The 15,020-nt window shown below is 48.5% G+C and overlaps 8 protein-coding genes across 8 annotated transcripts; 6 read left to right on the plus strand and 2 right to left on the minus strand.

Annotated features, from left to right (window-relative positions):
* Positions 1–94: 94 nt before the first annotated feature.
* Positions 95–1,425, plus strand: BDV27DRAFT_119553 (uncharacterized protein). Its single transcript, XM_032064889.1, has 4 exons — positions 95–449; positions 505–682; positions 764–973; positions 1,057–1,425. The coding sequence occupies exons 2-4, from the start codon at positions 561–563 to the stop codon at positions 1,229–1,231; spliced, it is 507 nt and encodes a 168-aa protein (XP_031933624.1). The 5' UTR covers positions 95–449; positions 505–560; the 3' UTR covers positions 1,232–1,425.
* A 597-nt stretch (positions 1,426–2,022) lies between these two features.
* BDV27DRAFT_62142 (SCO family protein) lies at positions 2,023–3,203 on the plus strand. Its single transcript, XM_032077121.1, has 3 exons — positions 2,023–2,555; positions 2,621–2,945; positions 3,000–3,203. Exons 1-3 carry the CDS (start codon positions 2,088–2,090, stop codon positions 3,119–3,121), a joined length of 915 nt encoding a protein of 304 aa, XP_031933625.1. The 5' UTR covers positions 2,023–2,087; the 3' UTR covers positions 3,122–3,203.
* BDV27DRAFT_62140 (molybdopterin synthase catalytic subunit) lies at positions 3,202–3,975 on the minus strand. Its single transcript, XM_032077120.1, has 2 exons — positions 3,292–3,975; positions 3,202–3,233 (listed from the first exon to the last, which is right to left on the minus strand). The coding sequence occupies exon 1, from the start codon at positions 3,872–3,874 to the stop codon at positions 3,341–3,343; it is 534 nt and encodes a 177-aa protein (XP_031933626.1). The 5' UTR covers positions 3,875–3,975; the 3' UTR covers positions 3,202–3,233; positions 3,292–3,340.
* Positions 3,976–4,403: 428 nt separating this feature from the next.
* Positions 4,404–6,201, minus strand: BDV27DRAFT_119558 (uncharacterized protein). The gene is made up of 4 exons (XM_032064890.1): positions 6,080–6,201; positions 5,703–6,005; positions 5,219–5,639; positions 4,404–5,151 (listed from the first exon to the last, which is right to left on the minus strand). The coding sequence occupies exons 1-4, from the start codon at positions 6,099–6,101 to the stop codon at positions 4,476–4,478; spliced, it is 1,422 nt and encodes a 473-aa protein (XP_031933627.1). The 5' UTR covers positions 6,102–6,201; the 3' UTR covers positions 4,404–4,475.
* Positions 6,202–6,622: 421 nt separating this feature from the next.
* BDV27DRAFT_152139 (uncharacterized protein) lies at positions 6,623–7,711 on the plus strand (the record flags this gene model as incomplete). The annotated part of the gene is made up of 2 exons (XM_032071499.1): positions 6,623–7,533; positions 7,588–7,711. 2 exons carry the CDS (start codon positions 6,623–6,625, stop codon positions 7,709–7,711), a joined length of 1,035 nt encoding a protein of 344 aa, XP_031933628.1.
* Positions 7,712–8,125: 414 nt separating this feature from the next.
* BDV27DRAFT_119559 (glycoside hydrolase family 13 protein) lies at positions 8,126–10,241 on the plus strand. Its single transcript, XM_032064891.1, has 3 exons — positions 8,126–8,776; positions 8,850–9,609; positions 9,677–10,241. The coding sequence occupies exons 1-3, from the start codon at positions 8,305–8,307 to the stop codon at positions 10,197–10,199; spliced, it is 1,755 nt and encodes a 584-aa protein (XP_031933629.1). The 5' UTR covers positions 8,126–8,304; the 3' UTR covers positions 10,200–10,241.
* Positions 10,242–11,144: 903 nt separating this feature from the next.
* Positions 11,145–12,776, plus strand: BDV27DRAFT_62155 (uncharacterized protein). The gene is made up of 4 exons (XM_032077122.1): positions 11,145–11,558; positions 11,608–11,751; positions 11,802–11,872; positions 11,933–12,776. The coding sequence occupies exons 1-4, from the start codon at positions 11,358–11,360 to the stop codon at positions 12,702–12,704; spliced, it is 1,188 nt and encodes a 395-aa protein (XP_031933630.1). The 5' UTR covers positions 11,145–11,357; the 3' UTR covers positions 12,705–12,776.
* A 756-nt stretch (positions 12,777–13,532) lies between these two features.
* On the plus strand, positions 13,533–14,800 carry BDV27DRAFT_140457 (uncharacterized protein; the record flags this gene model as incomplete). Its single annotated transcript, XM_032069658.1, has 4 exons — positions 13,533–13,727; positions 13,791–14,417; positions 14,501–14,691; positions 14,761–14,800. The coding sequence occupies 4 exons, from the start codon at positions 13,533–13,535 to the stop codon at positions 14,798–14,800; spliced, it is 1,053 nt and encodes a 350-aa protein (XP_031933631.1).
* Positions 14,801–15,020: the final 220 nt, after the last annotated feature.

The raw sequence follows: 15,020 nt of genomic DNA on the forward strand, positions 1-15,020 counted from the left end.
ACTACGGTAAAAGATCATATGACCTTTTATGGTTTCTGCGTCGAGAGTGCAATAGATTACTGGTACCTTTCTAAATTGCATTCAAGAAGCAGCCTCAAGGATCCAGCATCCTGTTATGGAGGAACAAAAGTGAAGGTGTAAACTATCGAAAGTCACGTTACATGTTTATGCACCGTGAGGACGATCCATCCGAATTAAATGCACCCGATGGGCCAACGTTCAAGCCTCGCAAAGCAATCCCTGCTGAGATCAGAAGATAATACAACACACTCTAGACATCGCATGAGGATTCTTTTATATGGGAAAGATAATGTAACACAGACTCTCCTCCAAGATACACACGGCTTAACGCGGTTGGTACTGAATATCTCCGACTGGATGGGGAAGGGCTGACGGCCTGGTTCCATGGTTGAGGATACTCTCGTTTCCAATGACACGACAGACCGACGGTTAGCTGACAATCCTTTATAAAACAGCTGATCCTTTTTACTCAACTCCCTCTAGTCTAATTATAGAGGATCCACAATATATCTATCGATTACTTAAGTCTCACAGCGAATATGCCTGATTGGAAGACGGAGTCAACATCGAAGGAGGAAGTCAAAAATGCAAATAATGACGGCTTAGCCTTTCAAGTATTGCTGGTAGTGTGTTTAACCGTGTACGTCGTGACTGCCATATGGTAAGACCGCTTTTAGTCCTTGCTCTGGATGCAAATGTTGTCTTGCTGCGACTGATATAACGAATCTGACCGTGAGAGCAGGTTACTACTAAGATCCTATTGTCTGGCATACTCGAGTCTAGCCTTCGGAACCACTGATCCCGCAATAGCACATGTACCTCCCCAGGACAACATGGAAAGACGATTAGACTGTCTGGAAAGAGTTGCCCCAACCAAGCCCTTCAAAATCTGGTGGTTGTCTGTTCAAACGATACAATCCCCACTAAAGCAATCGGATCATCTATTCACATGGTAGGACCTTCTAACTCTGAATGCTCCATTGCTGCTGGTTTGTTAGGTCAACCGTCATACAGTGTACTGATATGCCGATCTAGTTCTATTTGTCTTGATAAGGTCCGCAAGAAGGACCCGATCCACACTCTTCAATGCCACCACGTGTTTCACCGAGAGTGCCTAGAGAATTGGTTCTTGGGGTTTCATAATCAGTGTCCGATGTGTAAAAAGCCTTTCTTCGAAGAGCTTGATATGAACCCCGAATGTGCAGTGTAGGTCCGCTTGAAAGTTCGGGATTGATTCAAACATGAGTGTTCGGCATAGCAAAGCATGATACGTTCTTGATCATGATTCATTTGGCATTATTTCATCCAATAGGAAGCACCTACCATGAACCTCTTTCTTGTTGGTTTCTAAGAGTGGAGTTGAGCAGTGACTCGTGCGTTTTTTTACGGCTAGCAGGCATCGATTAAAGACCCCACAGTCAAAAACAATTCGTTAAAATGCAAGTCTGAAGGGCTTCCCCAGATCCAGAATTGTGGGGGTGGCAAAAGGACTGACTAGAATTCCTGTAAGACGTAACGTCGCGATGACGGTGGTGTAGCCATGGTTACTCACGGCAGATGCGGATTGATGGATCACGGTTAATAATCCATGACAACGTGGCTCTAGAACAGGCTGGTAGTTCTCTACTGTGTAGTAACTAATATTCTCAGCTTATGTAAATTTCTTAATGTTCGCGGAATTTGCGAATACAGATAGCCCGAAAAAGATGGCTTGTAGTAGTATGTAGGTCAGCCATTCGGTATAGACATCCTGGGACTAAGATGTTTCTCAATCACTGGTCCCTTTGCGTTCTAAATATGAATGTTCACTTTCCGTCATGAGCACTAGTTTCGTAGAGGAATTATCAACCTAGGAGCGAATTGCAAGCATGATGGCTCGAGTCAAGGGATATAAACTCCTGCCTCAGGCTACAAAGCAACACGTGAGGACGTGGGCGTGAAGGACACCTCAGGCCACAACGCTAACAGCGGATTTCGGCCGGAGATCTCGAACCATCACCGCTTCACGATCACTACCAGTCTCTCGTTCCTCTCTAAACCCGTTCAGTCCTCCCTTTGACACCCCAATGGCATCGACAATGAGACCTCTCGTCCAAATGGTTGGACGAGCGTCTCGCTCCACCATTCCCACCCTCGAACGCAGCACCCTCCGATCAATCCCATCGCAAAACGCTTTCCTTCCTCTCCGGACAAAACCGGCCCAGGCCGCATACACTCAAACTCTCAGACACAATGGCCTCTCCTCTCAGCGCTCCTTCAGTACGACTACCTTCCGCGCTCGGGCACGCACAATGGGCCAGCTCAAGGCCCGGAATTCCACCGGTCCATTCTCATGGAAATCAGCGCTGCTCTTCGTTATTACCGGTGCGGGCATGATCGTTTATTTCCGGGTGGAGAAGGAACGGTTGGCGCGAAAGCGTGTCGCAGAGATGAGCAAGGGAGTCGGCCGGCCGAAGGTTGGAGGTCCGTTTGTGTTGAAGGACCTGGACGGCAAACAGTTTACCGACGAGGACTTGAAGGGAAAATACAGCTTTGTATGTTCAATGTCTGGGGACAACTCTCTATACGCCCGTTAATGGCGCTGATTATAATCTGTTAGGTTTACTTCGGCTTCACGCACTGCCCTGATATCTGTCCCGACGAATTGGACAAGATGGCCGAGATCATTGACAAGGTGAAGGAGGCTACCAAGGGCGAGAACATCTTTTTGCCTGTCTTCGTTACTTGCGATCCCGCTCGCGATACTCCTGAAGTGCTGCGCTCGTATCTCCAGGAGTTCCACGGAGATATTATCGGCTTGACTGGCACGTACGATCAGGTCAAGAACATGTGCAAGCAGTACCGGGTGTACTTCAGCACACCGCAGAACGTGAACCCAGGCGAAGACTATCTGGTGGACCACAGTATTTACTTCTACCTGATGGGTGAGTGATTTCGTCTGTATAGTATACCATACGACTGCTAATTCCGTGGTACAGACCCCGAGGGCGATTTCGTCGAATGCATTGGCCGCCAGGACACCCCCGACTCGGCTACCAAGGTGATCATGGAGCACATCAACGACTGGAAGCGCGAAGGGAAGCCATTGAGAAAGGACTAGAGTGTACGAATAGCATGGAAAAGTATGTACAATAGAAATACCCTACTCAGACACGGGCCGATAGCATGTAGCATTATATGACCGTCCGTAAACATCGTGAAAATATAGCCATCTAGAGCCGATCAGCACACTGGTCCCATATCTTTCTCATCCCCACCACAACAACTCACCATATACATATTGATGTATAATAAACCAACCAAAAGAAAACCCCCCCTGTCATTTCCCAACAACCACCTTATTCCCATCCCCATCCCTCTCCCTATTCTCCCTCCACTCCATCGCCCCATCTACGAACTCCTCCCGCTTCCAAATCTCCGCCTTCTCCTTACAAATCTCCAACACCTCCTCCCCAGCCCTCCACGCCGCCCGCCGATGCCCGGAACTAACCGCAATAACAATACTCGCCTCCCGAATCGGCACAACCCCCAACCGATGCGCAATCACAATCCCCGTCAGCCCATGTTTCGCGACCGCGTCCCGTGCAATCCCGGCTAGCGTCTTGAGCGTCAGGGGCGGGTACGCCGTGTAACTCAGCTGTGCGACGGGCCGGTCCTCGAAGGTATTTCTCGTTGTGCCGAGGAAGAGGACGTTTGCGCCGGCGGCCGGGGAGGAGATTTTGTCCAGGGCGGATTGCGCGTCGAGCGGGGAGTAGGTGAGCTCGAGGTGGATGTTTTGGGCTGGGTCAGTTAGGTGACGGGGGTAGGTTTTCGGGTCGAGGTGGGCTGGTGTTGTTGGGTCGGAGGAGGTCATTTTGAGGGTGGGTTGGTTGGTTGGTTGGTTGGTTAGGAATGTTGTTTGTATGAATGCGTTGGAGAGGAATTGCTGGGCGGCTTTTGTTGCGTGGTTACGTCATAGAGGTGGTTCCTGGAGTGTGTTGGAGAGGTGTGGCCTGATTAGGGAGGGTCGGTTATGTGGTTTCTGGTTTGGATGGCTCTTTCAAGGTAGGTGTTCTTTATAAAGGTTTTGTTTGGTGTTGATATCGGAGGAATGACTGGAGTGAGGGGAATCGTGTTCGAGTGAGTGCCTGAGGCCGTTGAGGTCTTATCGGTGCTGTGGGGTAAAGTGGGACCGTATATACTTTAGCATATCAAGACACTGAGGGTTTCTATTGCCTATTTCGTCTCGTAACTGGAACTTTGATGGTTCTCAACTTGACTATACCTTGACACACTGAGAAAATATCATATGAAGAGAGCTGCTTGTGGGATACAACACTCACATATTGAAGGTTAAGCTACATCTACATACTCCACACAGTATTATGTATTATGCTACACTATGCATTGATTCAGAAACTGTGAAATCTGGGATATCACTATGGTATTACCTCCAATAACTAAAGAGAATAGATTTATACACTGGGCAGGTACACTTCGGGAGACGGTTGCAACAAGGCTGATTCGAATAAATCCTTCCCAGGTTTGTCGTGCAGCGCACCAATCCACATGAATGACTCCATGACATCCCTCATCGCTGGCCATGAGCGTACCTTGCATAGTTGGCTATTAGCCCGTAACCAAGGCTTCAACCACTCGTCATCAGAAGCACCGAACACTGAAACTCCACCAGCCATTAAGAGCCAAAGTACGATATGAGATGAAACACCATCTAAAGACTTGAGAGATACAAGACATTTTTTGTACGCAGCAGAGAATTGAATGTACGGCCGTCGAATATCCTGCCACTGCAAGAAGATATGGGAGGAGAAGGCCAGAAGCCCGAGACGGAGAGCTTCAGCAATCGAACCTGTTTCAAACTCTATATTGAGTAGGCGGTACATCACTGAAGTCATTGTCTCCATGAAGAACTCCATCGAAAATCTTTGTTGCTTTTCGATAGCTTTATTCACGAGGACACAAAATCTCCTCATAATGCTCCATGTTCTAGCTAGATCATCGTCTATGCTTTGGAGGAATTGTTCGTTAGCGTGCCCACTCAGAGGTGGTGTAGTCAGGATCGAAATCCGTAGAGTGTCATCAAAGAAGAGAGGGCTTGTACAGCTCTGAAGGGCAATTGATAAATCAGATCTATGTCTAGGTTAGAGGGCTTTATTCTTCGCTTGTTTTATGGTGGTCAAGTTGCGAAAAGGCATACCGGTACATTTCGGTCTTCAGGTTCACATCGTAGGTATAGGTGTCCATGCCACCTCGCAGATCCACAATCTTATGAAGGCCCCTGAGGTGATGCTTGGCAGCGTCAAAATCCTCCCTAACAAGCGCGTGTGTCGTTAGGAACAGAACCACCATTATCGTAGCATCCGACGTTTTCAATTGCTCGTCTGGAAGGGATAGCCTCTCGCGGAGGAGTTGAAGTGTCTTCAAGAAGTGTAATGAGGTCGTCTTTTTTGTCTCAAATTGCCAACCCGACAATCCATCGAAGAAGTCCTGCGTTATGAAAGCCATGCCATGGAGATAGATAGGATCCGCTATCAACAGATCGTGCCACTGGTCACTTTTCTTCGGAAAGGAAAGATATCTCTCTAGGGTGAATAATGTTCTCTTCGATATAGCCGAAACTGTATTTACATCGGTAAGAATATACTTAGTAGGGCTTTACCATATCTGCAACATTGACTTACATCTTACGATATCCACAGCCAACGCCGGTTCCACTGTGTCCGCAAATTGTAGCAGGGAGACCTCCGAGCCAACCCGTTGCGGAATGATAGAAGGCGGCCTCTTATCCAATGGGCCAGGCTGCTTCCGCAAAGTTCTAGGCTTTGCATTACAAGTCTCATCGTGCTCTAACTCCGCTCGGTCATCGCGCCCCGAACGTCGGGATTTGCCCTGATTCTTTCCTAGCATGACATGGCTCCTAATAAGCTTGCGCGTGTCTGGGTCTGGCTTCCCTGTGCCTGTGGATATGATGATTGGTAACATCGCTACCCAAATAGTGAGAATATGTCCCCGGAGTTACACAATATGACAGTTGATGAATGACGAACGACGGACTTACCTGATCCACCTTCAAGAGACATGCCTAAGCAAGAAGTGACATGAGAAGTCAAGAGAGCATGAGTCAATCTGGAACAACGCCTTGCTAGGCTTCTTCTTCCTGGATTAATTACCTAGTTGGGGATACAGTCCGAAAGAGAGTTAAGTCCGCTTACAGCCATCTTTGAAGCGCGCCTCTTGGAGCTGACGATTCATTCAACTGACGGGCATCACGCCGATTGGTTGAACTATTGTTATCCTATTCGGGAATAGCGGTTCATCGCAGACTGAATCCTATTGGCTGATACAGCTATCACTAGGGTCACTAACCGTTTTGGGAGAAAAGAGTATATCGCAATTCCTCCAGCGTCTGAGGTAGCAATGTCCATGGCATGAGTCTTGAACTGGCATATATAAAGTCTTCCAAGATCAGAGAAATGCTATTTCTTACAATCCCAGGTTTACACAACTCACAACAATCACCAAACCTACACCCAAATCTCCAAGACATACCTCAATTCCACGAGTCTTGAAAGCTAGTACAAGACAGAAGGGCTACTTCATGATGACTGCTTCGAGAGATCTACCACCCTGCACCACTCCATTCTACCCTAATATCTATGTCAAGTCCCAGCTGTGTACTAAGGCCCAATCGCCGCCGAAAGACACCACACTTATTCATAAAGTCGCTATCGTAACGGGAGCCAATACCGGCTTGGGTTTGGAAAGCTCTCGTCAACTCCTATCATACAATCTCCCCCATTTAATCATCGCCGTTCGCTCAGTCGCAAAAGGTGAGGCAGCAGCCGCTACACTCCGGAAGGAGTATCCCATGGCCACCATCGAAGTCTGGCAACTAGACATGAGCTCATACGATTCTATTCGCGCCTTTGTTCGCCGCACCGAAAGCCAGCTATCTCGTCTCGACATAGTCATTCTCAATGCCGGATTGCAAAACCCGCATTTTGGAGTTGATCCGAGCACCGGCCATGAGGAGACCGTCCAAGTGAATTACCTGTCGACGGTACTCCTTTCTATTCTTCTCCTCCCTGTTCTCAAGAACAAGGTACCAGCTGGTACACCCGGCCGACTGAGCATCGTCAATTCGGGCACTGCTCTCTTTGCGAGCTTCCCGCACAGAAAGTTTTCTCCACTCCTACCTTCGTACGATGACCCGAAGAATTTCGACTGGACCGAGCAATATAGCGCATCCAAACTACTCGGACACATGTTCATGTGGAAGCTTGCCGACTACGTATCTGCGGATGACGTAGTGGTGAATCTGGTGGATCCAGGCTTTACCAAGGGCACCCAGCTCCAGCGTGGAGTTTCTGGTGTTGTATCACTATTCATGTCCCTTGCGAAGGTGGCCACTGCTCGGACTGTCAGGGATGGAGCTTCCACATATCTGGACGCAACAGTGGTTAAGGGCAAGGAGTCCCACGGCTGCTTTCTTATGGACTGGCAGATTCGACCGTGAGTATACTGCATCTTCTATGCGTCATGTCTTGCTAATATATGCTTTCTCAGGTTTGCTGCCGTCCTATATACACCCGAAGGAAAACAAGCCATTGAGAGGCTGTGGGACGAAACAATGACCGAACTGAAATTTGCAGATGTTCAAGGTATTCTTCGGTCTATGAACAGAGCGTGACTATTAGTCGCTAGAAGGTCAAGTACAGTCGTCAATATTTGGGTTGTCAGGTCACTGTTGGATAGTATACGGCTATCGTCGGAGGTCTATGTTTTATGCTGGAGTTGTCGCACTTATTCTGATATTTCTTACTGGTTTGGCATACGTTATTATTTCTAATATGTGCAGCACAAAGTAAACACAAGTGAGCATCACACGCACTCGAAATACGCAAGAAGTAGCAGCTCCATTGATTGATCGACCATCGGCAACGGATCCGCCGAAAGCTCTCCGTGTCGTATCATCATTCGATCAACCTACAAGTGGAACCAGTCTGCTATTAAGTTTCACTGGCTGCTGAACCTTGGTCAGACCCTCAATTCATAAGATTCCCCTGGTGAGCTATAGTCCAAAATGAAAGTCTATAGGTCCGTCATGCAACCCACCGATAATTTCTCCGCTCGATGAGGGAGCTGCCCCGCGGTGGATGTTTATCGGATAACAAACTGCCCCTCCCAACAACAACAAAACACATAGATTAACTGAAGCCTCCCCTCATTCTCCTGTAAATTCAAGTTACTCTAGGAAATCATATACTGCCTAGACGCTAAACCATGGCCAAACTCGCCAACCAGATCCACCGCGCCTGGTGGAAGGAAAGCTCTGTATATCAGATTTGGCCCTGCTCCTTCAAGGACTCCAACGATGACGGCATCGGTGATATTCCCGGCATTATTTCGAAGCTTGACTACATCAAGAACCTCGGGATTGATATTGTTTGGCTCTGTCCCTCGTATAAGTCGCCCCAGGTTGACATGGGATACGATATCGCTGATTATTACGAAATTGCCCCTGAATACGGTACGGTCGCAGATGTGGAAAAGTTGATCAAGGGGTGCCATGAGCGGGGCATGAAGCTCCTCATGGATCTGGTAGTGAATCACACCAGTGACCAACATGAGTGGTTCAAGCAGTCGCGCAGCTCGAAGGATAACGAGTATCGGAATTGGTACGTCTGGAAGCCGGCCAGATATGATGAGCAGGGAAATCGCCAGCCGCCGAACAATTGGGTGTCACATTTCCAAGGTAGGTTTGTCCCTTGATACATTATGCATATCTCTTGTAGTTGGGTGCAACTGTGGGCTGATTGCGATCGCAGGGAGCGCGTGGGAATGGGATGAACATACGCAGGAATACTATCTTCACCTATACGCGACAGAACAGCCGGATCTCAACTGGGAGCATCCGCCAGTTCGCAAGGCCGTCCATGATATTATGCGCTTTTGGCTGGACAAAGGCGCCAACGGGTTCCGTATGGACGTGATCAACTTCATCAGCAAAGACCAGCGTTTCCCGGATGCTCCGATCAAGGACCCACGTACCCCTTGGCAATGGGGTGACAAATACTATGCTAATGGTCCTCGGTTGCATGAATACTTCCAGGAGCTTGGTAAGATCCTAAAGGAATACGATACGTTCAGTGTGGGCGAAATGCCCTTCGTGAAGGATACGGAAGAGGTGCTCCGGGCAGTGAAGTATGACCGGAATGAGCTCAACATGATCTTTAACTTTGAGCATGTCGACATCGATCATGGCACATATGACAAGTTCGAGCCGGGCAACTGGAAGCTGACCGACTTGAAATCTTTCTTTGAGACGTGGCAGAAGTTCATGTATGATAATGATGGCTGGAACGCCCTGTACTGGGAGAACCACGACCAGCCGCGGTCGGTCGACCGTTACACGAATGCAAAGGAGGAAGACCGAGTTATTGCATCCAAGATGCTGGCCACGATCTTGGCTTTGAAAGCTGGATCGCCTTTTGTATACCAGGGTCAGGAAATTGGCATGGGCAACGTGCCTCTCGAATGGGACATCGAAGAGTACAAGGATATCGACTGCCTCAACCACTGGAAGAGGTAAGCATTCTATTTCCGCTCTCCTTTCTACTCTCGGAGACCATATGCTAACCCTAGACTTACACAGGCTACCAAATGACCCTGAAGTGCAAAAGATTGCCCGACAGGAATACCAGAAGAAATCCCGCGACAACGGTCGTACCCCAGTTCAATGGGCGAATGCCCCACACGCCGGGTTCACTGGCCCCAACGTCAAGCCCTGGATGTCTGTCAACCCGAACTACGCTCGCGGCATCAACGCTGAGGCTCAGGTCAACGACCCCAACTCTACCTACAGCTACTGGGCATCAGTGCTCGGACTCCGCAAGAAATACGTGGACATCTTTGTGTATGGAAACTACGAGCTGGTCGACCGAAATAGCCAGGAGATCTTCGCTTATACCCGCCAGTATGAAGACCAGAAGGCGCTGGTGTTGGCCAACTGGACTGACGGCACACTGGAATGGGATTCTTCTTCGAATGGCGTGAAGGCGGTTAAGGATGTGTTGCTGAACACGTATGACAGCGCCAGCGACGTGAAGGAGAGGTTTTCTGGTTCCAAGTGGTCTCTTCGTCCATATGAGGCTGTGGTGCTGCTTATTGAGGCCTAAATAGACCTATCAGTTCTAGAATATCCACCCATTTAATATAAACCCATATTTATGGATTCTGTGAATAAAGACCGAGAAATACGGACAGTACCAAAAGTCGTTGCGCAGCGCTAGTAATATAGGACCCACTCTTTACCGCCGCCCTAGAAATTTCCTAGGTGACGTGACGTGTCTCTGTTGTTGGTCAAAACATAGCTTTCTAGATATCATTATTTGAGATTTATTTTCTATTTGTTAGTGATTTGACTCCTGCCTACCTGCCTGCTTGCCTATCCACCTACCTGCCTATCTAGGACCTCCGGAGCCATGGCATTCATCCCGATTGAAATAAGGATCCAAGCTCTATCTCTCGCAGCCTGGGGAATCCCTAGTAAAGATATTGCTGCATACCTAGGACTACCCCAGCGGAGTGTCCAGGACATCTATAACCGTGCAAAGGCCAGAGGGTTCGACCCCACGCAGGATCCAAGGATCAAAATAGAATTCGTGGAAGACGCTAAACGATCTGGTCGGCCTAAGATCACCGAAGAAGTCGAAAATTCCGTTCTTCAATCAGTTACCAAGGATGGAGCCGGTAGAGAGAAATCGTCCAAGGCCTTAGCTGATGAACTTGGTATATCTCGTTCCTCTGTGTTGCGTATATTAAAGCGTCATAGGTATGTTATTCCAAAGTCTTCTGGACTTATTCTGTACTGACACTGCAAAGGCCAAACGCCGGAAGTTCTGCCTAGATCTTAAGGCATTCTTCCACTTGGAGTATGTGAACATCCGAAAACGGAAGCGCATAGACCAATTGCCGAATCCGGTGTAGGTGTCTGCTCTCGTAGCCTCTGATTGGCCAGAACCAGCACCATTTCCCTTTCCGGACCCGTCAGATGCTATTTTCGGACATCGCGAAACCAGGGACGCAAAATCCCAGGTTCAACGCTGTATGAACGCTCTCAACTTCATGCCGTTCCCGGAAATGTTGAATAAATCAATCAAGCCTCAGGCATGTGGACTTGCGACTATTCCCGCCACCCTGGTGGTGAGATAATCCATCTCACCAGCAAAGCGACAGCAATCCAAATGCAACATGCACCTGAATGAATTGACCGCATCTTACTAGAGACTCACAGTCAAGCTGCTGGGCCTTACCAGGTCCTAATCCTTGTGAAAATGACTTTCGTGATGAGCCGGTGGAACACAAAGACCATCATCAAACTAGTACTTGCAGCTTGCTGCAGCTACTTTATCTTCAGTATACTCTTAGCCGATCGAGAGGCGTACTACTCGACGACTAGGAATGTGATTCGCGCGGGACAGCACCATCTTACGGAGGAGACGACGTTTGATCATATCAACAATGAGACTCTCGGAGTGAGGCTGTCTGCGCCCGTTTGGTTTATGCTGTGCTAATGTCCCATAGTTTCAACATATATATGCCATTGGCATGAAAGAGCGTACTGATAAACGTGACTATCTCACACTGGCTGCTTCATTTCTCGGGATCAAGGTCGATTGGAGAGATGGAGTGTATCCAGACAATGTGTCTGAGAAGTCTTACCCATTGGTTCGTATGCTTCATTTCTCGCAGGGGTCTTGTACTAATAACCGAGACAGAAACTGGGTGAGTCAGGTGTGAAGCCCGCCGCCATAGGCTGTTGGCGCGCTCATATGAACACTCTGATCGAGTACGTCCTCTCACTAATAACTGACTAGCAACACTATGCTAACGACGGAACCACCCATAGTATCGTCGAAAATCGCTACACCACGGCACTTATCCTAGAAGACGACGCCGACTGGGACATATCACTCCGGCAGCAGCTCGCCGAGTTCGCGCGAGGCGTGCGCACCCTGACTAACAACCAGCATGAATCCAAGAAAGCGCCGTATGGTACGAACTGGGACATTCTCTGGGTCGGGGGCTGTGCATCGGGCGCACACCAGAACGAAACCGACTTCTACGTCATCCCCAATGATCCCACGGTCCCGAATACCACGATTCGGGGGCCTTGGGAATCCCCAGCAGGACCGTCTATCAAGTGGAGACAGGAACATCCCGAGTGGCCGGTAGACTCCACGCGGTACATCTATCGCGCCAACATGGGTTGCTGCACGTTCGGATATGCTGTGACCTTGGATGGTGCAAGAAGGATTCTGGCCGAGCTTTCACTCAATTATCTGAACCAGCCCGTGGACAACGCTATGAGTAATTTGTGCGCGGGTAGCAATCGCCCCCAATTGCGCTGTTATGCGCCTTTCCCTAATTTGATTGGGACCTTCAGATCAGAGGGTTATGTCTCACGAGATTCCGATATTGATCAGTGGGAAGACAGGAAATTCGAGTGGCATCCGTCATTCGCATATAATATGGTCTACAGTACTAGATTGAATATCCACCGCCTGGTCGCGGGCGAGGAGACGGTCTACTCCCAATGGAAGGAGTCGCCTGACCCGTGGTCGAAGGCTGAAGTTAAATTGGGGGAGCTTGAGTATCCAAGAGGCGTGCTGGTTACTTGAGAATCATGTATACGGCCTGTCAAAGTTTCAAGATATTATACCAATTTTGTTTAGCACCATCAGAGAGTTGGGGTTTTGTTTGGTTATTGAATTTAATAGGGCGTCTATTTGAGAATTCTATTGATCAGGCCTTCCAAGAGATTGCGACGTAGGAACATAGGGCCTACTTTATGACGACCTGATTGAATAACAGATTGCACGTAGTTCTCCCACCCCTAGTTCAACATTTTCAGCGAGGTAGCATCGTGCCTATAACGCAGGTGGAGCCCAATGCTACTACATTTCCGAATGCGGATTCCATGCCATCCAGAAGCAAATGCGGACCAGAAAAGAATGCCAGTGGGATATGCTGTAACTTCTCCAGAGATCTCAAAACACAACGTTAAAAACTGAACAGAATTCGTTGTCATTTTCAAACGACTTACAGCAGCATCCTAACACACAAATATGATTGAGCTTTATTCGTGATCATGCAGTTTTACATCTAGTCGGGTCATCGAAGTCATCCGCAGAATATCCATACCAGCATCTGGACGCACACAGCGGCTCGCCAAACCATGGTCTATTAGATCAGTGAAAACAGGAACCGAGCTTGTCCCCTGACCAGAGCGGCGGCCCTGAGGTAGCATTCGGGTCCATTCATAATCAAGCCATACACGCACCCGTGTTCTCGACAAGTGGTGATGTATGCGTTGTAACTTCGTTCATCTCAAAGTTTACTGCCCCCGTAGATTTAATTATATATCCCATTGCACGCCTATACCTTTGCTTCTAAAGCTGCATGTATCTCTAGAATACATGAGCACTAACATAAGGTCTACATTAAGCATGACCTACACTTCAGAAAAGCCAGAGGAGGACCCTGAACGAGGGCTATTGATCAAGTCACCGGTGAATTATGAAACAGATGAGAAGATTGAATACACCAGTGATCATGAATCCGAGGCATCTACAGAGAGATTGATCCCAGGACCTGGCTTCATTATCTGGACTGGGATCAACATTCTCTCAACCGTTGCCATCGTAAGCCCAATCCCAACCCACATATGTTCCCAAATTCTAAACGCTAACTCACATATTCCACAGGTCTTCACAAACAAATCCATCCTCTCAGACCCCTCCTTCCGCAACTGCCAAGTATCATTCGCAGCATATCACTTCTTCGTCACAGGCGCCACATTATGGGCCGCATCGCGCCCTTGGTGCGGCTTCTTCGTCCCCAAGAGCGTAGCAATCATCCAGATGCTCCCCCTCGCCGCAGCAATGTGTATCCAAGTGATCCTGCAAAACCTAGGGCTCGCACACTCCTCCGTCATGTTCCACCAACTGGCCCGGCTACTCCTCACCCCGGTAACCGCTTTACTCAACTATTTGCTCTACGGGGCTAGAATCCCCCGAGCAGCCATCCTCCCACTCATGCTCCTCTGCGCCGGCGTAGGAATGGTCTCGTATTACGACTCCCTCCCCACAACAGACGGCAAAGTCACCACTTCGCTCTCGGGCATCATGTTTGCATTCTCCGGCGTGGGCGCAAGCGCAATCTATACCGTGTGGATTGGACACTACCACAAGAAACTAGAAATGAGCAGCATGCAACTGCTGCTCAATCAAGCACCCGTCAGTGCGGGATTGCTCCTCTGCACAATCCCCTGGATCGAGACCCCGCCGACAGTCTCGTTTGTGCCGGCGTCAACATGGGTTCTTATCTTGATGGTGGGTGTTCCTTCCTATGTATTTATAATTTACAGATCTTTATCTTCGATGCTTGTCCGCTGACATGACTTACTAACTCTCAGAGCGGCATTTTCGCTTGTCTGGTCAATCTCTCCGGTTTCTATATCATCGATGCTGCAGGACCGGTAAGCAGTACCGTCATCGGGCAATTGAAGACTTGTATTATTGTGGGGCTAGGATGGGCTTACAGCCGCCATATCATCATGGGTCAGAGCGTTTTGGGAATTTTTATGGCGTTGGTGGGCATGAGCATGTGAGTTATGCCCTATTAGTGTTGGTCATTTTTTGCGTCTTAGGCTAACTGGGATTTTCACATTTACAGGTACATGAACATTGTTCTGCGGAGTCAGAGCAAAGCTTAATTCGAGGTATAGGTATATGGAAATTGACCTGTTCACGTAGTAGTTACATGGTATGGAAACTCTATGGGGTTATGGTTTGTAGTGTGGGCATGGCATTCTGCATGATTGAGACTGATTTGATGTAAAATTGCATCGTCCATATTCATGTTCATAACTTCCTAATTTACACAATTGTTTATGCATCCTTCACCGAATACTCATTACCAAAACCCTTAGCGCC

Source organism: Aspergillus caelatus (assembly GCF_009193585.1).
Source record: "Aspergillus caelatus strain CBS 763.97 unplaced genomic scaffold BDV27scaffold_3, whole genome shotgun sequence".
NCBI lineage: Eukaryota > Fungi > Ascomycota > Eurotiomycetes > Eurotiales > Aspergillaceae > Aspergillus > Aspergillus caelatus.

What these genes read in the sequence shown, in the direction of transcription:
- BDV27DRAFT_119553 (XM_032064889.1), top strand. Translation starts at nt 561, where the DNA reads ATGCCTGATTGGAAGACGGAGTCAACATCGAAGGAGGAAGTCAAAAAT. An exon ending in TACGTCGTGACTGCCATATG is followed by an intron (nt 683 to 763) that starts GTAAGACCGCTT and finishes CCGTGAGAGCAG; the next exon opens with GTTACTACTAAGATCCTATT. An exon ending in TCGGATCATCTATTCACATG is followed by an intron (nt 974 to 1,056) that starts GTAGGACCTTCT and finishes ATGCCGATCTAG; the next exon opens with TTCTATTTGTCTTGATAAGG.
- BDV27DRAFT_62155 (XM_032077122.1), top strand. Translation starts at nt 11,358, where the DNA reads ATGACTTTCGTGATGAGCCGGTGGAACACAAAGACCATCATCAAACTA. An exon ending in CTGAGAAGTCTTACCCATTG is followed by an intron (nt 11,752 to 11,801) that starts GTTCGTATGCTT and finishes TAACCGAGACAG; the next exon opens with AAACTGGGTGAGTCAGGTGT. An exon ending in CATATGAACACTCTGATCGA is followed by an intron (nt 11,873 to 11,932) that starts GTACGTCCTCTC and finishes AACCACCCATAG; the next exon opens with TATCGTCGAAAATCGCTACA.
- BDV27DRAFT_119558 (XM_032064890.1), bottom strand. Translation starts at nt 6,101, where the DNA reads ATGTCTCTTGAAGGTGGATCAG. An exon ending in GGCTGTGGATATCGTAAGAT is followed by an intron (nt 5,640 to 5,702) that starts GTAAGTCAATGT and finishes ATGTAAATACAG; the next exon opens with TTTCGGCTATATCGAAGAGA. An exon ending in CTGAAGACCGAAATGTACCG is followed by an intron (nt 5,152 to 5,218) that starts GTATGCCTTTTC and finishes ACCTAGACATAG; the next exon opens with ATCTGATTTATCAATTGCCC.
- BDV27DRAFT_119559 (XM_032064891.1), top strand. Translation starts at nt 8,305, where the DNA reads ATGGCCAAACTCGCCAACCAGATCCACCGCGCCTGGTGGAAGGAAAGC. An exon ending in TTGGGTGTCACATTTCCAAG is followed by an intron (nt 8,777 to 8,849) that starts GTAGGTTTGTCC and finishes TTGCGATCGCAG; the next exon opens with GGAGCGCGTGGGAATGGGAT. An exon ending in TGCCTCAACCACTGGAAGAG is followed by an intron (nt 9,610 to 9,676) that starts GTAAGCATTCTA and finishes AGACTTACACAG; the next exon opens with GCTACCAAATGACCCTGAAG.
- BDV27DRAFT_62142 (XM_032077121.1), top strand. Translation starts at nt 2,088, where the DNA reads ATGGCATCGACAATGAGACCTCTCGTCCAAATGGTTGGACGAGCGTCT. An exon ending in TGAAGGGAAAATACAGCTTT is followed by an intron (nt 2,556 to 2,620) that starts GTATGTTCAATG and finishes ATAATCTGTTAG; the next exon opens with GTTTACTTCGGCTTCACGCA. An exon ending in TATTTACTTCTACCTGATGG is followed by an intron (nt 2,946 to 2,999) that starts GTGAGTGATTTC and finishes TCCGTGGTACAG; the next exon opens with ACCCCGAGGGCGATTTCGTC.
- BDV27DRAFT_62140 (XM_032077120.1), bottom strand. Translation starts at nt 3,874, where the DNA reads ATGACCTCCTCCGACCCAACAACACCAGCCCACCTCGACCCGAAAACC.